The sequence below is a fragment of the Diplodia seriata genome (genome assembly GCF_021436955.1).
Source record: "Diplodia seriata strain FDS-637 chromosome Unknown scaffold_12, whole genome shotgun sequence".
In the NCBI taxonomy this organism is placed as follows: Eukaryota; Fungi; Ascomycota; class Dothideomycetes; order Botryosphaeriales; family Botryosphaeriaceae; genus Diplodia; species Diplodia seriata.
This window is the reverse complement of record NW_027117319.1, coordinates 556471-577764: the sequence shown is the minus strand read 5'-3', so window position 1 is coordinate 577764 and position 21294 is coordinate 556471. Positions and strand designations below refer to the sequence as shown.

Sequence of the window (21294 nt, the reverse complement as noted above, 5' to 3'; positions counted from 1 at the left end):
GAAGGCGACACGTATCTGTCGATGCGCGATAGAGGGGTGACGTTGCAGGAGATGGAGTCCGCGGTGTGGTGTGGATGATGCGGGATGAAGTGCGACGCCACGAGTCGCGTAGTTTTGGAGTCAGCCGCGGGGCGTGGCGCATTGACCATCGCGCTGTCACCTGACTTCCAGCTCCTCATCCAGTCATCAGGGAAGAACTAAGTTGAGACTCGAAAAGACTGAGCGCGGTCCTTTCTGAGTGTGCCTCCAAGTTTCTCTGCTTACAAGAGCCGTCGTATCCTGTCTGTGTGGACTACTGGAAAGCCAAGAGGGCTCACGTCTGGAGATTGTCGGTCGCATGACGCAAGCGGTCCCTGATCCTTTCGGAAACAGCGCCATCTCAGCTTCTTCCCCGCACCCACAAACCACATCGCCCCCTCCCTGCTCATCCACGTCCAGCTCCTCTCGACATCTCAGCCATCGATCGCATCGGTTCCATCGGCGAATCACCGTTCAGCACCCGGCATGCCATGGTTTTCGCGGCGTGGTGACTGCCCGCTCGCTCGCCGACGGACCCGCGTCGCCTGAGCTTGGCCCACCGCCGCCGACCGACCCGCCGAACCACCAACAACAAACTGCCGCCAACGTTGCATCGCCCCCGTGCTTCCGCCATCGCTCACGCACCTCCGAAACACAGATTGCGTCATGGACGCTCCATGAGAAACTGTCTTGGACAAAGAGACGGAAATGCCGCGGTCCTCTTGGCGATTCTTGACCGTCCTCCATCCACTGAAGCTTCCCTCAATCGCCATTCGGAACACCGGAGCGGGGCTACCCGATTACAAAGCCCCGAGGGTGGTCGAGGTAGTATATGGCACAGTTGCACTAGATGCGGCTTCGTTGGGACCACGACTAGCCTTGGCTCTAGCATTTGGTTGCTCTCGGAGGTGCTCGCGCCCGGTCTTCCTCCCTTTTCTCATGGCTGGGGGTCCGCAAGAGCCGTGACAGATACTTCTGTCCATGGGTCGACTTTACTTTGGTCCCTTTATGGCTTGGAATCGTGACGCTCCGTCTGCTGACACCATAGCTGGATCGGATGCCACGGGATGCTCAAGAGCGAAGTGTTTACTACGAAAAAACGAATCCCATCATTCCAGATCGAGGACTTCTGCAAGCATACCTCTGATGATGTCCTGAAGTCAAACCCAATTGAGTACTCATTTCCATGCTCTACGGCGGTTTGCGGCGCCCAGGTCCTTGGAGCCTTGATCATTTCCAGAAGCATGACTGCAATCCCAACTCGTCTTGACATCTGCATCCCTCTGCCTTGCGGAAAGATGCCCAAGCATTGCTTTTACTTGATTGATGTGACTATTGATGGGTCAGTTGGGGTTCTTAATGGGTAGCGCATGAGATAGTGAAAGTTTGCGGAACGGAAACGCTATCCCGTTGCACACACAAGTACTTTTTTCTTCATTGTGAACCACGTATCACAGCCCTAATGGAGGTACTACACAGCCGTCCAATCGAAAACGCACTTGTTGTTATGTGGAACATCTTGGCTGTGTGACATCCTACCAAGTTTTGGTGCCGGTCGAGGTTTACCTGTATGTATACATGGCGCAACGTCAAAAAAAAGTGTGACCAGAAATCCTGTTCCCTCACACTGTACCGTCACATCAACACCTCTCACTGATCTCCGTCCTCGTCTCCCCACCCACCAACACGACCCCCTCCCTCACGAACCCCGCCGCAACAACCACACCCCCCCACCTGGGCGGGGAGGAGGACGAGGACGAGTGGGGAGGTTCATGGCTCGCAAACGCTCGTGTGGAATTCGCGGTTGCGAAGTACGTTGGGGAGATGGCGAGGAGGAGGCAGAGAGGCTGACGGACAAGGTGGATGGAGACCTACGGCGTTGACGTCGGTGGTGCGCGTGATCTGATGGGTGGGCAAACGATAGCTGAGGGGATTTTCGCAGACGAAGCGCTACCAAAGGCTGCCGATGGTGCTGCCTACGTGGATGGAAACGGCGAAGCTGTCGGGGACTCGGCTGGCTTCTGGTCTGATGTTGATCCAGTGGACTATGGGAGCCATGGCGGTGCTGCTTTTTCCAAACGTGGAAGTGTTTTTCAGCGCGGAGGACATTACACTCCTTACGAATGCTGGATTATATCGAATCGAGTCATAGACCAACGCCGAATAGACGGTACAAGCCTATTACGAGAGCTCAGCAGCAGTTTTCATAAAGCTTTGGGCACTTTTCCACCATGAAAATGTTGTAGACATCTAGTCGATCGTGAAGAGTCCGGTTGTCGCATAGTGATCAGTGCCACGCCAGCGGCTCGTGCCGAGAGCCGAACCTTAATTTCACGTCTTATCCTCTTCGCGCTACTTCTGGAGATCCAGTTGAAGATGGAACAGTGGCTAACCGGAAATATCAATGCGAAAGCTATGGTGTAGGTGACGTTAAACGACAAGGACAAGCCAAGGGCGAGGGAGTGTGTCGTCTTCTCGAATCAAGACACGCGATACCAAAAATGATCCGACCGCGGCGTTGATTCAACCAGTAGATACAATATAACGATTTTAGCTCCAGTTTGTCGCGCAGATGGCTCTTTTACAAACTTGATCAGCATACCGTTTACCGCACGTCAACCGCGTTAGACAATGACAAGGTTTCTGACAAGGCCTAAGCACCTCCCGCAACAGGCCGTTATTCAGAAATGAGCCCCATCACTTTACGAGTACCGAAGCGGGAACATCATTTTGATTTGAAGACATAAGGGGTCACCATGGCGCAGCGAAAGGGTGCTGCGGCGAAAATGCATTGAGTAGTCGCATTCAGCATGGGCCCCACTTTCAGCCTTACTTTTCCACTCCTGTCACCGCATCAACTTCGTCATCGACATGCATGAGTTCAGGTGACCTCGAGGCTGCGCTAAACGAAAGGTCGGTTTGCTGTCTGCCCGTTGTCGTGATAAGCAGGGGAGGGGGCGGCGAAGAAACCATTTGTCGAGCCCAAGCGTTTATCGACACCCGCAGGTATGGGAGAAGGAAGCGAAAGATCGAAAGTGAAACAGTAAACTTTCTGTGCCCAGCACCCTGGCTTAGTGTGGGACTTCAGCTGCGGCACAGCAGACCCGTGCCTTGCCAGCCGCGCGTGGCTCTGCAAAATGCGGCGCGGAAACGAAAGATCGGATGCCTAAAATCAATAGTCTGGTGGGGCATAGTATGACAATCGCTCGGAATGGCGGCTGGGAAGACAAGATGTGGGGTCTCGCGGTTACGGCGTCAACGCCTAGAAAGTTTCACTGACTTTCATCTTGACTATGTGAGGTATGCCGGGCATCGCCAGATACCGGATCGGTATTTCGCAAGGCTTCTCACACGGCGGAAATGGTTATTCTCATCGCAAGAACCGATATCGGGGCTGTGCTATCATGGCTGCGCCTTGTGCTGGTTTGCGGCACAGCACTTCGCCCCCAAGATCTGCACGAACATGGGGTCAACAGGAGCTCATGACAACGTTTCTGCGGCACAACTCTCGGTGATAAGAGACACTCGGGACAGGCATAAGCTGCTGATAAATTAGAAGCACTCCGTGCACTACACCAGTCAGTATTATCTTATCTCCTTCACTGACCATCATGGCACCCACCACTCCAAGAAAGTGCGCTCGCACGCCAGATCCATCTATTCCAGCATCACAAACACAACTAGCACCACCACTGGGAACTCTTCTTCGCCGTTTCGGGAAAGCGTTTCTACAAGGCACATCGAATTGCTACGCCATCGTCAACAACACCAATCATCGATGCATGAAAGGATACCCCGTCCCGCGTAACAGATGTGAATATTTAATTTATGACCTAGCTCTCCGAGATTATCCGCCGTCTGTTGAACAAAATGCTGTAGTTCTCGCGCAGACTCTATTCTGCACGAAGAACAGAGAAGACAAGAACCACGTCAGTCCGGTAGTCGTCGCCCTCATGGCCCCTCAAAACTCGAACCCGAGCTCACCGGATCTTTCGGACCCATTCCACTTTATTACTCCCTCCCCAGCGCCATTGAACATCAGACGATCAATCTTCCCCCCCTGGCCACAAACCCTCGAGCCGCAGCAACCTTTACACAAATCAAATCCTGTCCACTTCCTCGATGTAGGCGAACAGCTCCGCAATTTAGCGCAGAAGTTCAAATGCATTGCACACGATACTGCCGTTGGTCGATGCAAGTGCGATGTATCACCGGACAAGTTGGACATTGCTCGTCGTATCGTCAACTGCTCTTCCAAAAACAGGGACGAGGAAGCGCTATTGTTATCAGCGGGCATGCTTCGGCAGATGATACGTCTGTTACTCTGCAACATCCACCTCGAGCAGTACTGGCTGGACCTCTACCACAGTTTCTGGAAGCAACACTGCCCTTGTGAAGACGGTGATGAAGAAGACAAAGACGCAGATGAAGATGCAGAAGAACCGGGCCCGCCATTGCCAGATCACAACCATCAACATCCACGGTCAGCCCGCTCTTCGCTCAGCGGCAGAATCCTGATCACGCTCGCCAACATGACCATTACGCCTCCAGCCGCGCCGAGGCAAATATACGAGATGATTCCCTCAGACGGGCCAGCGGAAATTGGACCTTCCACGCCAACAACCGCACTCTATGCGCAAGAACGCGACGCGCAAGAAGAAGCCTTACAGATTCCGGGAGCCTGGCCAGTATCGCCGATCACAGCGCGCAACAACCCATTCCTTCAGCCGCACGAGGACTGGCATGATCCCGCGAGCCAAAGGAGACAACGCTCGACGACACCGCCCATCGATTCATCTGATTCTTTTCAACTTGATAACAAGGGCTTCCTGCAGTCTCCTAAGGATAAGACTCGATGGGAAGATCGGTCACGATGCCGTAATGCACTCCAGGCAGCTCCGCTCTGGAGACAGGTTCCAATGCAGCAAAGGATGAACTTGACGGTATCGTGGGCGGCATGGACAGTTTGGGTCTCAGCGACGATACTATCAGCGGCAAGAGGGAGGTGAAAAAGAAGAAAGGGAAAAGACCGATCATCTACAGTTGCTCCGACGTCGTACCGAGCGAATCAAGGCTCGCGGTGGAAAAAAACCTTCGCAAGAAGTTGAAGGAATCCTCAAACAAGAGCGATAGGGCCGGATGCATATATATCATGGTGTCCAAGAGCCGTCCGGGACTTGTTAAGATTGGCAAATCAATCGACCCCGACAAGCGTGTGAGTCAGCTTGTGTCGGGGTGTCGTCTGAAAGAGTTGAGGACTGTCTACGTGCGTCGGAATGTCAAGTACCATGCGCGAGTCGAAAGCCTGGTCCATCTTCACCTCAAACCGTTCAACGAGACGTGGTATTGCGATCATCGAAAGAAAGGGGAGCCTGTTGAGTGGTGCCACAGGGAATGGTTCCATTGTGAACCGGACTTTGCGAGAATAGTAATTGACGCGTGGGCGGACTGGACGTCCTTAGATCCTTACGCCCACGATGTCCTTGAGGGTGGGTGGGCTAAAAGAGTCAAAGAATGGGATCGGGATCCGAGAATTGAAGCACAGGAGACTGCAGTAGAGATGTTCGAAAGACATTTCCAGCGGATAAATGGTGGTGGATCTGCATTCGTGGTCAATGATAGAGAGGTGGACGGGTCCTCGAGTCCCTGGTCGGGGCGGCTCACAGTATTCTGATGGTCATGGTACGGTTAGTAGGAAAGCTTTGCCCTGTTTGAGCTTACTCATTCCGTAACTTTTATTTTGAACATTATCGTGGCGTTTTCACAGATGAAATTACTTTCATTGTTTCTTTGGTTAGTGTGCAACGAGGCTCTGAGAAGGGTGAAGGAGATGAGAAGGAAAGACCGAAATGCAAAGAGCCTATACATACTGTCGAAACTAGCTTGTCCATGGAGAATCAACAAAACTTTTACCCAAATCCACAAACCAAACGCAAAGCTAACGCTTCTACGCTATAAACCCCCCTCCAACAAAAGCAAAAAAGAAAATCAAACCTATCTCAAATCTACTCTCCTCACCCATCCCACGAGACAATCTCATACGACTCGAGCGTCGGCAGTTGATCCGGCGATATACCCCCAATTGCACCAAGCGGCGACTCGCACCTGCCGTTTGCCTTTGCACGCCCCCCTCACCACTCCCCAGCAGCCCATCCAGCCCACCTCCCCGCCACAATCCCTCAAAAGTCCGACACAGAATCTCGACCATCCTATCCGCCAACTCACCGTCCACCCTCTCCTCGGCAAACAACACATCCACCCTCACCCCGTCATCACCTGGCGTCGCCGTCACCTGCACATCCACCGCATTCCCCCCTCCTCCTCCTCCTCCTCCCCCCGACCTCCCTCTCCACCCCGCCGCACCGGCGGCACCACGCCACCATCGAATGCCTTGGCCGCCGTGACGTTACTTCACAGCAGCAACGAGCCAAACCGCGGCATATATCATCATGCGCCCTGCTCCTGCTCCTCATCCTCCATTCCTCAGCCCCCGACTGCGTTGTCATGGAGAGGTGACACTCCCTGCTACCATTGCTGGTAGCGTACTTGTCAATTGGGAGTGTGGCCCAGGAGTTGCCTTAGCGCTGCCCACCCCCAAAGGCAGCTATCGGCGAGTAACTCCGCCTAAGAAGATAGTTAGCTTAAAGTTAGTTAAAGATCGAGCGTAGTAAGGACTTACGGGCTAGTCGATGGTGAACGCTCCGCGAAGGTTCTCTGCGAATTTACGCAGGGCTTCGTTCTAGAAGACCTTGCGGCCTGTGTTTACCACCCCCCACCTCTCCAAATTGCTGATGCACCGCTTCCAGGAAGCGGCGAACCAGGCGCAGTCCGCTACGTGCACCGCCGCACCACTCGCTTCGTCTCCAAGCAATCATACGGCAACGCCTTCAGCCACGCGTCGCAGAAGCGGGGCGTGGATGCGGCTGGAGACCGACGGGAGGCTGGTGGTGAGTCTGTTTGACCGTTAGCGTGGGCGAACGGATGGAGGCTGTGGGGGGATCATTCCGTAACTGTCTCGGAGCGCTTACATGCGTGATCCGAACTTGGGCTGTTGAGGTGGGCGATGGCAGTCCGTGCTTTGGGTGCGATGGTCGAGAAATTAGGTATTTAAGCGGGTGGAGACTGGCCTGGGCTGCGCGACTGCTTGCAGTTGCCGGTTGACACGGGCTGGTTGGGGCGGAACCGCTTCCAGATGTGATGAGGGACGACCATCACTACGGCCAACCTGAAACATAAGGCTTGGGCTGGAAAAAGTTGCAAACAAAGATTCGCATTTCAAGCCCTCTCCGCCGCCGTTTCCCACATGCAGCCCGTCTAGCAATGTTAGATGTGCCGCAAGCCGACTTTCCAAGATGATTCTCTTCTTGATCGGGGCAAAAGACGGTACGGCAGCTCCTTCTCAGGTTCGCTCTGTTCGTTGACCAAATTTCAGGCCTCTCCCACGGTAGCCCACTCGCTTGCTCCATATTTAATTGGGGCGGCTATCCGCGCCAAAGCTCATGCCATCGCTTTTTCAGTATGCCGGGAAGTCGTAGAGATATGAGCTAGCATGAAGCCGATGAAACGGCCGGTGGCGCCGCCTTTTAGTGTCATTTTCTGACCATGGCTACAATTTCTTTTAGCACAGATTCTCTGACGTGGTGTGGGTGCAACATGAGTAGGTAAATTGGTAGCCCCCCTGCTATCCTGGATATGTGATTTATATTCTCCGTATTTCCTCGAGCCACCCTCTCTCTATTTGTATAAGGTAACTTCTCTCGCCACAGACCGTTTCCTCTGCGCTTGCTCGAAAAAACTTTTGGCAGCTTGGATTCAGAAACTGTGTGAGGGTACGGTCTCAAATCTGCGTTTGTTGACGCCCAAATTGAAGGCGGCAGCGCGTTCGTAGCAGACCGGAACGGTGTCGCTATGCACGGCAAAATGCATACAACCAGTCAAGATCATTGCTACCATGGACTTATTGCCCTCCTCTGCGCATAGGGATATACGGAAAGTTTGAGGGGCAGCAGGTAACTTCAGATCACCGTGAACCATGCCTGCATACTCCGAAGCACTTCAAGCTCTGGTTCAAAGCAGGGCAGGTACGACGGACAACACCATGTCCTACCCCGTTGGTACGCACTTCCCCCAACAAGCGCCAGGCCCACCACTCCCTAACGAAACACACAGAGCAGATCGTCAAACTCATCAGCCGCGAGCACCGCGACGGCATCCCCGACGAAACCGTCGAGCACATCCCCTTCCGCCAAGTCACGCTGAAGGACAACATCAGCTACACCTTCGGCCAAGTGCGCCGCAACCTCGCGCGCTTCGCCCCGGCCAAGTCCAACCTGGCAACGCACAGCCCAATGGTCGCGCAATGGCAGGCGCGCATCAGCCGGGGCAACGACCCTACCGTACGTTACGTCCCGCCACAACCAACCACCCACCCCCATTCCCCTCCATCCAACCCGGCGCATCGCTGACACTCCAACCCCCGCAGTCCATTTACATCGCCAACGTCGCCTCCCCCTCATCGCCCAGCACGACGCTCATCAACAACACGCCGCTCCGTCCGGGACGCCGGCGCGAAGTCTTCTCGGGCGCGACCATCACGCTCGGCCGGCGCCCCGTGTGCCGCGGCAAAGGTGCGTCAAAAGTCTCTCATCCCTTGTCCCCTTGCTCCCCCCCACCTTTTTGTTATCCCCCCCCCCCCCACCCCCCCATCATCCTTGACGCAGATATTGCGCTGACGGAATCAGTAAGCGCAACAGCCGTCACCTACCCGCCGAGGTTCCAGCTCCTCGTCGAGCCCGTCATCGTCACGCCTGCGGGCCCCCGGCCGTATTATGTCTTCTGCAGCGAGGTGGCGGCGGAGAAAGTGAAGGCGGTGGAGGCGGTGGAGGCGGTGGTGGGCGAGGGTGCGGCGGAGGCGGAGGCGGAGGCGGAGGCGGATGAGGCGGATGACCGGGATGATGAGGAGGAGGCGGGAGATGGAGGAGATGCTGAGCGGGTGTGGTATCCGGGCTTACCGCTGCCGGCGGAGGATTTTGATACGGCCGATGGCGACGGTTGCGGAGGATTGAGCTGATGGCGAGGGGTCGTGGGGTGGGCGAGCCCGAGGTGGAGATTGCGTGGGCGGAGGTGTGAGGGCGGTCCGGGAGATGAATGGTTTTGGTGCTTGTGATTGTTTTTTTGGCGGCTGTGGGGGGCGTGCATGTATGCACTCAGCATTGGAACTTGTACATAACAGATCGTCTCACCCGGAAGGCGTTTCTCACATCAGGACTGGAAGAGCAATGCGTAGGCTTTCCTGGGAATAAGATGTACTCCATGTTGCGGTATCCAAAGAAGACCTGGTGCATATTCCAGCGCTTGCCGCCGACCGGATGAAACGCCCCATGGCGGTGCGACCGCGCGTCACCCCCACACCAGCCTACAGCCGCCGCTTCTCCATGAAACCTGTGTGGGACTTGAAAACACAAGCTCACCCGTGGCGAGGCTATTGGGATTACTGTAGGCAACGGGGGTTGTTGCTGGAGGCGAATCATGCATGAATCGAGACAGTGTCGACCATATGACGGTCGACGCCCCGGTCACCGCTCGAATGCCACTCCCCAAATCCTCCGCAAATCCTACGAGAAACGCGTCGATCAGTGGCAGCTGCGACGCTTAATTATTACGTAGTACGCGTGGGCGATTGTTTGTAACATTCTGGACCAAGACCCTGCAGCATTCTGCAACTCAGCGAGCTGGAGGGCTCAAGACCCCGGGCGGGGGACGGAAGGCTCTGCACAACATCGTGCTGCGTCGATCGCGTGCGGAGGAAAAAAAAAAAAAAAAACTGGCCGCCGGGAGATCGTCTTAGAGAGAGAGATCATCGTGGCGAATTGTAGAGATCTTCACCTGGCCAAGAGCCTGAACTATATGTTGCGAGCGACATTGGAGGTATCCCTTATTGATACTTTCCTGGTTTATCGAGGCCAGCTTCCGGCTCTTGATCTCGTGCAACCTGCGCGACATCTTTAGCCGGCCATTAGGTAAGCTCTGTACCTACTCAGCGCGGCCGCTACACCAAAATGTACCCACAAGCGAGCATATTCACCCCGTTGTGCTCGCCCAGACCTGCCGATCGCGCTGGCAGATGGGACGCGAACCTGGTACAGGGAGACTGTGTGCCGTGTTGTTGCAGCCGCTAACGACTACTCTAGCATTAGTTTGTGCTTGTGGCCGCTTGGCCGGTGAAGATAGCACATGTTGGGTGATTTCTGCTCCCCTTGTGGTCATTTTTGCGTTAGTCGCAGCAATAACACGAGCCCTCCTTCTACATGCATAAATGGAACGATTCTGGCGAAAACAGAGTGATTCCATGTCCTCCGACTAGAAAGCAAACCACATCGATGCACAAAGAAGAAAGTTGGGAAAAAAGAAAAAAAAGCACTCATCGTTTCCATGTCCGCACCCCGGCCTGCAACACGACCCCCTCTTCTTTACAGCATCGGCTCCCCACACCCGCCGCCATCAACCCACTCCTCATTTCCCCGCCCACCCGTTCTGATTCGTCCCCATCGCATCGCATCGCGTGCACCGCAACACAACACCCCAGGCCCCCCTCCTTAGTCAGCCCAGCCTCCCGTACGATCCCACACCACCTCGCTATGCCCCCATCCCGCCATGCCCCGTCCGTCAATCAATCCCACCTCGACCCGTTCGCCCCGCCTCGGCACGCCTTTCCCCGCCTCGGCACGCCGTAACGCCATGCCCATATATGCCTCGCTTCATCCCGTTCCCCTCCCATCAACCCCGCTTTCCGCCTCACTCACTCCCTGTGCCCCCCAGCTCGCCTCACTTTCCCTCCTCCTGCCGCCGCCGCCACCGCCGCCACCAGCCAAACCAATCCCATCCCGGCGACGGGCCGTGCCGCACCGCTTCCGACGTTGGAAGGCCTTGCTCGATGGGTGAGGGTGCATGCCGTGCCGTGCCGTGCCGTGCGTGCGTGGTGTGTCGTAACGTATTTTGCGATGATGCCCGCGGGGGGGTGGGGTGGGGTGAGCGGTTTTTCGCTCGCGTCGCGTCGCGTCGCGTTTCTTTTCAGTTTTTTTGCTTCTTGCTTATTTGGCGAGGTTGGATGGTTGTGGTGGACGCATACGAGGCGAGGCTTGGGGAGGGAGGGGGTATGGGGGGATGGATGGCGGATCTGTGTGTGTGTGCCTTCGTGTTCGGTGGGATGAGCAATTCGGGTCGTCGCGAAGACAGACAGGGGGAGGAGAAGGGGGAAGGAAGGGAGGGAAACATATCACATTGAGAGCCGCTGCTTCACCGCTGCCCATCGCGCGCGAAAGCCATCACGCACATCTGACCGAGCCGGAGCCAAGGAACAAAAAGCACTTTTCATAGCCCCGTCCCATCCAATCGTAACCAGCACCAAGGATATAGACGCTATACGATACTTCGACAGTCGATAACAACCAAACCGCAAGGAGAAACACAGTCGTCCAAGTGGGAGGAGGAAAAAAAAAGTCATCAACAACACGGCCCCTCTCTCCACACACAATTCCCCATCCGATTTTACCAGCGCCCAGCACCCCCACCACCCCTCCCGCCACTCCACTCCACTCAAACCACGCCCACCGCCCCCGCAATCTCCCGAATCAGCACGCTGACAATCGCCTGCTTGTACTCGGCGACCCGCGCAATCTCATCCGCCAGCACGAGCGCGTACTGCGTCTCCCTGTCCTCGGTCAACGGGGCGCCCGCGCCGCCGCCGTTGTGCCACCCCTTCGCCTGGCCTTGATTGATGACTGCACCTGGCGGGGGAGGGGGAGGCTGGCGGACGGGCATTTCGGGGCGGTTGGGGGGGATGATGGTCGGGATGGTGGTGGGGACCGGGATGGGCGTGTTGGGGGCGAGCCGGAGGAGGAGCCGGTCGATGCGGTGGATGTGGATGGTGTAGTACAGGGCATAGAGGCGGCGGAGGTCGGTGAAGGTGGTTGTTGAGCTGTCGGTGGGGAGGGCGGGTTAGTGGAGTGAAGAGAGGGGGCGGCGAAGTAATGAGGATCATTGGTTGGAATTGGGGTGTGGATGTGTGAGAAGGGGTATTGGTGGTGCTCGGTGTGAGAATGATTATCCATACAGCTGCCCCCTCGGCAAAGCTTGATCGAGGAACAAAAGCAAAAAAAAAAAAAAATGTTGCATGAGAGGAGAGTTACTTACCACTTGCTGGCAAGGTCCATCAATGAAAGCGAGTCCACTCCAGGATCACTCTCTTCGGACCAAGAAGCATCCTCCATCTCACTATCCGAGTCCTCGTCGCCAGAGTTGTCTGATTCAACGCTGGCAATACTGCCCGAGGCGTCGGTGTCAAGTGCATGCGCATCATCCAGACCCGGGTTCTCCATAGAGTCGCCTATCTTGATGCCTACGTATACTCGTTAGCCAGGCCAATCACCCACCTAAGCGCACGTCTCCAACCCTAACTCTGTAGGACAACAAGGGACCTTACCACCAATCCAAGCCATTCTCACCTCCCCGAACGGAACATCCGGCTCGCTTATCTCTCCGTCGGTAAAGAGGGCGCCGATGATGGCGGCAACATCCTCGAGGTCCGTCAGCGCGGCTTGCATCCTGTCCTCACACGCCGCCGTGCTGAGATGGACAAGGGATGTGGCGGCGCGGTCCCGCAGTCGCACAAGCGGGGCGGCATGGCGAGCATGGATGGTGGTCAGATCGTCTTCGTAGATGGGGCGGTCCATCTTGTTTGGTCGTTGTCGGCAAGCCTGTTCGGAGGTGGATCGTCGCTTTGGAATCCACAGACCGAGAACCAATGCTTTCGAGCCTGTCGGGAAAAGCGGGAGGATGAGAGTGGTGTCCATGGCTTTATTGTTGCGGCTTTGGACGTGTCGAGGCGAATCGAGGTCTGTCGAGCCGACGCGTCGACGACGCGCTGCTGGTGCCGGATGATGATCGATGGTGGAACGGGGGAAGCATCCAAACCGCCGACCGGTCGCTGTGCGATATGCGGGCAGCCGTCTGCCGGACCTGTGGGACGGCCCATGGCTGCCTCTTTTGTATTCCCTTTTCCGCAGGATGTGATGTTGGAGTCGTCGTGTTGCGGAACGGCGAATGCGGCTGAGCAAGAATGAAGACTCTGCAGCTACGGCACGTCGAAGCAGAGATGCGTGCCAACAGATCTCTCAAAGCTTGGTAGTGGTAGTGTGTCCACGATGGGATCGAACAGCGGGGAAAGAGTCGGCTGTGTGACGCTGGTTTGCATTGGCATGCCAAGACTAGGCGCTCTGAAGTGTAGCTGCTGAGAAACATCAATGTCCCTCAAGACGCCGCTGCGATGTGCGACTCGCTGGTGACAGGTACGGGCGGACGGGCCGCCTGCAAGTGATGCAACGGCCCGCTACCTGCTCTGTGGCCCACGCTGTAGATGTTCACTAATCTTCTCTCTCGATCCCTGCGGGGCAGCGCTCATCGGGCGAAAGATTAGCCAGGCAGCTGTGGAACAAAATCCTGAAGCATCTCTGCAGCTCCTTGCTTCTTTCTTCTGCTTCTCCCCAGGTCTGCAAGTGATACTGAGACGCGGTGCGATGTGCCGGTCAAGAGGCGTGGGCAGACGGTAGTACCACCAGCAGGCCAACTGTGCGGATTCGACGGCCTTCAGACGCGGCCAATCTGTCCGAGTCCCCGCACAGCGCATATCGCACCATCATTGCAGCACAATCCATGGCGGCTGATCAACAAGCCCCTGTTGTTGTTGCAGTGCTGGAAGGCTCCAGCCCCAACGCGTAACATGTATCGATGGCCCTCAAATGTGCTACAGCTTTCGAAACGAGAGACCGCATTGCGGGTGACGCCATCATCGCCCGGGTCTGTTGTTATCGGAAAGCCGGGCGCGTGCGACACAGGTCGCAACACGCAAGCATCGCCTGCGGTGGCAACCACCGAACGGGCTGGAGCAGATGCAGGTTTCCAAAACCCCACGCACCTGGTGGGGAGAGACATTTGAGGACTTGGCGTATTGCAGGACCTGAACCAAGGACGGACGGGTAGCACCGGCTTAGCTTTGTCGCACTCTCGGCGTCAGCTTGACATTTACGGGACTCTCACTCACCCACGGCGGCCAAGACATCCGGACCAATCCGCCAGGCACCGTCGACACGGTCAAACAGTTCTCGATTTCTTTGATGCCTTCGGCCCGGGTCGATGCACTCCGCCTGCAAGACACCTGCCGAGATACTTTCACTTACCAGATACGTTCTTCTGCAGAAGCCAGTCACATGTGATGACTTCATTCCCGTCTCTGGCTGGCTCGGGCTTTTGGCTGTGTTTTGTGCCATCAGAAACTTGATGCGAAAACTAAAAGTGCACTTGAGGACTGTGCAACGGTTGGACAAACACCGGAAGACCTTCGAAAGATGCCAACGCGTTGCGTTTACGTTTGGGTCAGCTAGTTTGTCCTGGAAAATGGAACCGCGGCTTGCTCGCCTCTGTGCCTTGTTAGCTTTGACGACAGACGCTTGAGGCTCGGCAACTGTGACACAAGCTACTGAGATGATACTAAAATCGAGTACCTGACAGCGGGACGTAAAAAAACGTGGGGAGTGGCGCAGCAGACTCACAAGTCGCACCGTTCTGCACTGCTCGAAATAGTTGCAAAGGGTTAAACTGAGTGGCAGAATGTTCAAAAGCTGGGGCCCGTCTGCCTTCATGGCCAGAAGCATGCTTCCAAGGCAACTATAGCAGGGAAGACCTGTGCAGTGGTGGCGCCCGTCGGCTTGTCATTGCCAAACAGAGAGGCCCGTTCCGTCACCATTCAATATCTGTTGACAGCTGTCAGCTGCATGAAGCGGGCGTCAACCAGAGTCGACATAATCTCTGCATGAACCCAGACAGCATCAGGCCCCAATTTGGCCATCTGCACATCAAGTATCATCAAATCCCATCACTTCCCATCGACTCCTTATCAAGACACCAATGAAGGTTGCAGAGAGCGGTCTGTTATGCGCCGAAGACCACTAAGGCGGAGGTTGTTACGGCATGTCAGAAACGATCGTAAGGTGGGTAAGGTTAAGCTTGGTCAGGAGGTCAGCAAAAGATCAGACGAGATGAGTGAAAACGGCAGACCTCTCAGAGCGGTACTACAGAGGGCGCCAACCAAACTGAACATGGAAGCGCGGAAGCCGGCCGGCTCCAGGATAAGATCCAGGGTAGGCTCGGGAGCATTCGAAGCGGTGACGGTGGTGTAAGTGATTGGTGTATGCCCGGGACGATCGGAGTTCTCGAACGTCACAGAAGCGTCCAAGTCCATGCCACAGTCGGCAGGCAAACAACGCGACAGATCGTTTTGGGCATGGGAGTGAGAAGGCAACAAGTACGGCGCTACCTTGCGGCCAAAGAGCAAGGAGCTGCGTGGCAAGTGACGAGGACCCGGTCGTGACAATCTCCCATCAGGGCCGGCGAAAACCATCCCGGCGCATTTGGACGGGCTGTTGCAGACGCTGCTGCAGGCCACTGTCAAGTTGTGACTCGGACTGCACGCCCGCGGTATCGAAGGAGGGTAGTCGCAAGCAACAAGAGGGCTTGAGCGGGCGTAGAGTGTCGAGAACGCAACGCGTAAGCGCTGGCAGAAGACGGAATGGTGGTGGCGTTGGGCTCGAGCTGTGTCAGTCGGGAGTGGAAGAGGCGCTGAAGAGGGCGGGTGGGCGGGCCTCGCTTGGGCAGCCGCGTCCAGGCAATGCCCCGCCTAGCTGGCCTCACGCAAGGAGGCGGGCAAACCTCCGACCGTTGATGCCCAGCTTACGATCCGTCCCGCTCGTTAACGCGCCCGCTAGCCGCGCGATTAACGCGTGTGGGCAAGACGATCACCAGCGCTATTACGCTCCCAGGCGAGCACGAAAAGCCATCGCGGCTGGAGCTGAAGTCGTCGCACTGATGGGGAACGAGGCCGACGGACGCGGGCGCAACGGCAGTGCAGGAAGCGGCAGCCCTACTGGTGGGCTGTACGGTACCTGCCCCGGCAAAATGTGCGGCCGCAAGCCACCTCCTTAGCCTGCCCGCCTCGCTGCAACTCTTCGACTCGCTCTACACTCTCTCCACCGCTGGCGCCCATTTCGAACATTCCTTCCGCTCCGCGCGTCCGCAGCTCGCGTCAAACCGCCGTTGCAGCGCCTGAACCAGCCATGCGTGCTACCGTCGAGCCCTGCTCTGCTCTGACGCGCCCTCCGCTCGAGGATTAGCGTGCAGCTGCAGCTCGCCGTCTGTCTCTCTCAACCCCCAGCCCCAAAGCCCTAGGCAAACAATGGCTGCTCGAGTCACGCCAACGGCTGCTCTCGCCTTGGGCTGCCGCCGCTCTCGTGTCGCCATACAAATCCTCTCGCCCGCCGGCACGCGCTTCCCGCCGCGGTCTCCATTCTCCGCTCGCGTTACTGATCCGACCGCCGGGCAACATGGTGGGCCGCTCGATGCCCTGCCGAATCAGCAAGTCTCGTCCAGCTGACCACTCAAACAGCAGCGTCAAGAGCCACGTCCCCAGCCACCTCCGCCCCCGAGGCCGCGCCCGCAGTATCAGCAGCAGCAGCAGTACGAGCGAAAGCAGGAACGCCTTCAGCTGCAACGTGCCCAGCCACGACAGGTGTACCAACAGTACCAGCAGCATTTGCAGCAGCATCAGCCTCCGGCGCAGCAGGCGCAGTACCAGTTGCGTTTTCCTCCGGCCGAGCAGACGCAGCGTCAGGAGCAGCCAACCGTTCCTCCATCGTGCTCACCTCAGACTTTTGTATGTGAACCTTCATATCCTCGCGCCCAATAGCACGCGTTGCAGCTCTTTCTGACACACACACAGACTGCCTCGATGTCGCCCCCAGACAATACCGTGTCCCTCTCCTACTCCTCCCTAATGAGGGACCAGATGGCCTCTGAGCCGGAGGCAGGCATGGAAAACATTCAGATTGATGAGGAATGGATCGAGCGCAACGGTGCTTTTGCTTGCATCTGGGCGCTGACTTACAAGTTGCCTACCAAGGAGGCTGAGGAGATGGCGCAGGCCATGATGTCGCCACACACATACACCAAGAGAGGTTAGACAATCTGTCAAGGTAAAGGCGGCGGCTGTCAGGCCAAACGGCGTTCAGAAATGTGGATGGCAATTATAGCGCCGGAAAAATGGGAGTTCTTCGGTCGATAGGTATACCTCGGAGCTGGTAAATCGGCTACTGCGCAATCTGCTTGGATTGATTCTGATTGACGTTACGGCATCACAGTTGGCATGTTTTGTTTAGCCCGTAGTGCTATCTTAGTTTCTTCATTTAATATTATCATCTACGGACCTGCAAATATTCGCCTTCCTTTTGTTTCTACCTCTGATTCGCACGCCTTCCACTTGACTGGTAAAATTTTCACCAAGCAGATAAAGCTGCTCTATGGTTGTAGCTCTACCCGTCCGCATCTGTTGAGCGGGTGCAACTCATGCCGGAGCCCCTGCAAGGAGTGCTCGATCGCACATGACCCGTAGTCAGGACCACGCCCTGGACTTTCGCTTCTTTGCCCGTCTCACATGTCCTTTTCCCCGCAATCTCACCACGTGCCTGTCAATGCGACGGCAACAACCTTAACAAGTCATGACGCACACGATATAATTCAACCGCATACACGGCACGCACATCTATGTACAACCCATCCTGCGAAAATCCGTCTCGCTTACCCTCTGAGTGAAGCTATAGCACACCAAACTCATGAACTACTCGCGTGCAAGTTGAGAAGCACCTTGCCCAGTTTCGCTGCGTCTGCGTGTCCCAACGCTTAACGCTCGCTCCTGTCCTACACTCAAAGGCTGCATGCCTGGGTCACATTGTTTCTTGCATTGCACGTGCCGCCGTCATAACACTGTTCCATTGACTTATACTGGGTTCGTGAAGCGTGTGACGGAGACCTGACGATATTTCCACCGGTACAGGCAGGGACCAGGAATCAAATTGTGCTTGGCAGGGCTTGCGCGGGTACCCCGGTGACAGTTCCCCGCGCAATGGGGGCGGGCTTCAAGCCCCTGCGCCCGGGCATCACGGCCCCGCCCATCCACCCGCTGAAACCCAGCCAGACCGCCGACCAACCCAGAAGTTTCATCTTCATCATCGCCGCTGCGGTTCGCCATGCCACCTCCCAGCCTCCTGCTTCGGAATGTCTTACGTGAGACCGATTTGCAGCTCGAGGTTTCCAGGTCCCTGCTCCCCCGGCGCCGCACGACCTAAAGCTCCTTCGCGCAGCCGATGGCTAGCGTGGATCTGTCTTTTGCTCATGTCATGGGTAGTTGAAGCCATCGTCCGGACGAGAATGTCGAATTAAAAATTCTACATACACGTCCGGACGATGGCTTCAACTACCTACGTATTTTTTTTTCTCCGAGAATGAGCTAAGGCATAGATACGCCATGTTCTGCTATTCTTCGCGCTAGCCATCGGCTGCGAGAGGGGGCTGTATCGCCCACCCTCCGATGTGTCCCCGTCGCGGATACTTTTCACGCACCATGCGCGTGCCCCGAATGCGTCGCGGAAAAAGAGGGAGATGTGGTGGCGGCCGTCGAGGGTGAGGGAACAATCGGCTGGGTTTGGCGGCTCCGTGGGAAGCGGGGAGAAGTAGATGGAGCTGGGGTAGGGCATGGTGTTGCGATGTGACGGGGATAATGTCTCGGCTATGTGCGTAGTGGGAGTCGGAGGAGGGCTAGGCTTTTCTGAGGAACGCGAACGTCGTAGACCATTCCTCCCCCGAGAATGTCAAAGTATCATTTCATCTGCCCTTTTTACGCAATCTCACGTAGTCCTTGCTACTACCATACTGAGATACACGCCATGTATATTCGAGCCGGTGCCCTACGCAAGAAAAGATTCGAAGGCATTCGCCGCAACTCAACGACCCGTCTCCCGCAGACGCTCCGTGCAATTTCACGCCTGTTCGCATAATCCACCGCTCCCGAGAGGCTATTGCAGTTTTCCGTCGTGAGACTTGGCGGCCAGTGTGGCTATGATAGCATTCATTGATTGCGGCGGTGGATTCGACAGAGGCATGACCTGGACTTCAAACCTTGGGGGATAAGCGATGACTGCGAGCAAGGTGAGCATAATCGAACAGAGTGGAAAACGATATGAAGGGGAGGAACGGGTTTTCATACTTCTGCCATCTTGTGTGAGCGGGTTTTCACCGATTTGGATTATCTGACCGCTGACGACCTCGGCATCTTCCCCTGGTGGCAGAACTCGACCCTCAAGCGACGTCACAGGGACTGCCTTTAGAGGCTTCACGTGGATTGTCTGCATTGAAAGTAACGTATGTGAGCATCTACGTCCATGATGAGAGAAGTACCAATGTAGTTACCCGTGGCTGGCTCCCGCAAATTATGAACAGATGGTCCGCGGGAACGATCTGGTTGCATGTGTACAGATTATCTGTTGCAGGATCTGGCGCGTCCGGCTTGTCCTGCGGTACGGATCCGTATACGACGGGGGCTTCCCCTTGGTTGAACGTAATCTGCCGGTATGGGATGTGCTCTATCGTGGGGTCTGCGACGCCATCCCCATCCACATGGCTGATGAACTTCACCACTTGCGCTGAGTGCATATGTGAGTCAGTGACCGGAACGGCAGAGGAGGGGCTTACATTTAGGAGACTCGACCATTTTGTTTGTTTAGAGGGTGTTTTGAGGATCCAGACAGAGCTTGATCTACGTATGAGATATAATCGTTGAGCCCAAATCTTCGTATGAGTGCTGTGTGGGATTTATGTAAAGAAGTCTTGAAGATGTGTCGCACAAACTAATATGCATGCACGGGTTGAAGGTGGGAGTATGGCTGCTGCACATGTCAAGATCGATCGGTTGTGTGTTGTCCACTTCCATTATCGTGTCAACGAAAGGGGTGTTGCAGATATAAGATCATGCGGGATCGTGGACTGCTGCAATCAACAGTCACACCGTGGCTCGTAGCTGCTGCGACAGGGCCTTCAGTTGTATACTCAATGAATTTCACAAAAGATAAAGCTGCCGTGATTCCTGTAAACGCTGTACATGCTGACCTACACAAAGAGCGACGATTCTTCCGAGACGCTCGAAAAATATATGTCGCCGAAGGCTTCTATGTATTTTGTTTTTGTGTTTTAGACACATGTTGTCAGACACATGTCGACTAACAAAAGAAGATCTCGTGCATTCAGCTTCCCGCATCATTTGCAGCTGCAGGCCACATCTTGCCCCAGGTACTGCCTTTTCCTGAGAAGTTCTCGACTACAGTGCCTCTGAGCCCCGGTAATCTGGTCGCTAACACAGCCCAGGACTATTGTCGAACCCTCGAAGTCCGCATTCCAATGGAGCATCCGCCGGCAAATCCCGAAAGAACCCCGCAAGGCCGAATTAGTGCCTCGCGACCGAGTGGTAACTACTTTGGAATGTGCACGTGTCTGAACGACGCCCTGCCCCGCCGGCGGGAATGCATGGAATGCTCAACACAACCCACCCCACCGCCCGCACTCCCACCATTTCTCCGCCCCCTCCCCCGCTCCCTCGACGTCACGACATCGCCCACCCACCGCTATCACACCCACAACGAAGGCCACCGGAGCACCAACGGCACCCCACGCCAACCCATCCAACCGACCAGTCGAGGCGAGGCGAGGCGAGGCGAGGCGACCAGGCAGCAATGCCGCACAGAAGCAGCGCCTCCCGCGCGCGCGGGCGATACCGCACGTCCCGAAACCTCCGCCGATGCCCGACTGGACACCTACACACAATTTTCCGTCTCCGCAACGCCTTCATCCCGCGGCTTGATGTAGCGAACACGTCGAGCCCCCCACCTCTCCAGCGTGCGTGCCACCGCGCCCGCGTGAATTGCACCGCGATCGATCAGTCCGCACGTACGTGCGTGCGTGTCCACGACGGCATCCCCGGCGTCGGCGATCGGAGACACCGGACGACGGCATCCCGGCGGACTCTCTGGCGCCGGTGGCGTATGTTGTTGCCTTTTGGTGAAGAGCGTATGGGACGGGAGGGGGTTGGTGGCGCTGTCGGGTGGTGTTTTCGCGGTGCGGAATGGGGTGGGCGGTTTTGGATGTGTGGAAGGCGCAGTGTGGGGATTTGGGCAGTGCTCCCGTGTGCACGAGTAGCTGTGTTGGGTGGCAAGGTCGATTGGACACGTTTTCGTGAATGGAGATGGCTGATTGGCGCAGAAGAGGCTGGACGTAGTATGGTATGCCCCCCAGAGCGGAGAGGAAAGTGGCGCCGGGCAGGAACGGGCTCTGCGTGAACAGGGT

The 21294-nt window shown here is 56.2% G+C and overlaps 3 protein-coding genes across 3 annotated transcripts; 2 read left to right on the top strand and 1 right to left on the bottom strand.

Moving 5' to 3' along the window:
- Positions 1-8050: 8050 nt before the first annotated feature.
- On the top strand, positions 8051-9088 carry SLS55_010312 (uncharacterized protein; the record flags this gene model as incomplete). Its single annotated transcript, XM_066781698.1, has 4 exons — positions 8051-8132; positions 8188-8414; positions 8501-8645; positions 8760-9088. 4 exons carry the CDS (start codon positions 8051-8053, stop codon positions 9086-9088), a joined length of 783 nt encoding a protein of 260 aa, XP_066627981.1.
- Positions 9089-12206: 3118 nt separating this feature from the next.
- Positions 12207-12515, bottom strand: SLS55_010311 (uncharacterized protein; the record flags this gene model as incomplete). Its single annotated transcript, XM_066781697.1, has 2 exons — positions 12207-12415; positions 12500-12515. 2 exons carry the CDS (start codon positions 12513-12515, stop codon positions 12207-12209), a joined length of 225 nt encoding a protein of 74 aa, XP_066627980.1.
- A 3936-nt stretch (positions 12516-16451) lies between these two features.
- SLS55_010310 (uncharacterized protein) lies at positions 16452-17086 on the top strand (the record flags this gene model as incomplete). Its single annotated transcript, XM_066781696.1, has 2 exons — positions 16452-16454; positions 16847-17086. 2 exons carry the CDS (start codon positions 16452-16454, stop codon positions 17084-17086), a joined length of 243 nt encoding a protein of 80 aa, XP_066627979.1.
- Between the last annotated feature and the right edge of the window lie 4208 nt (positions 17087-21294).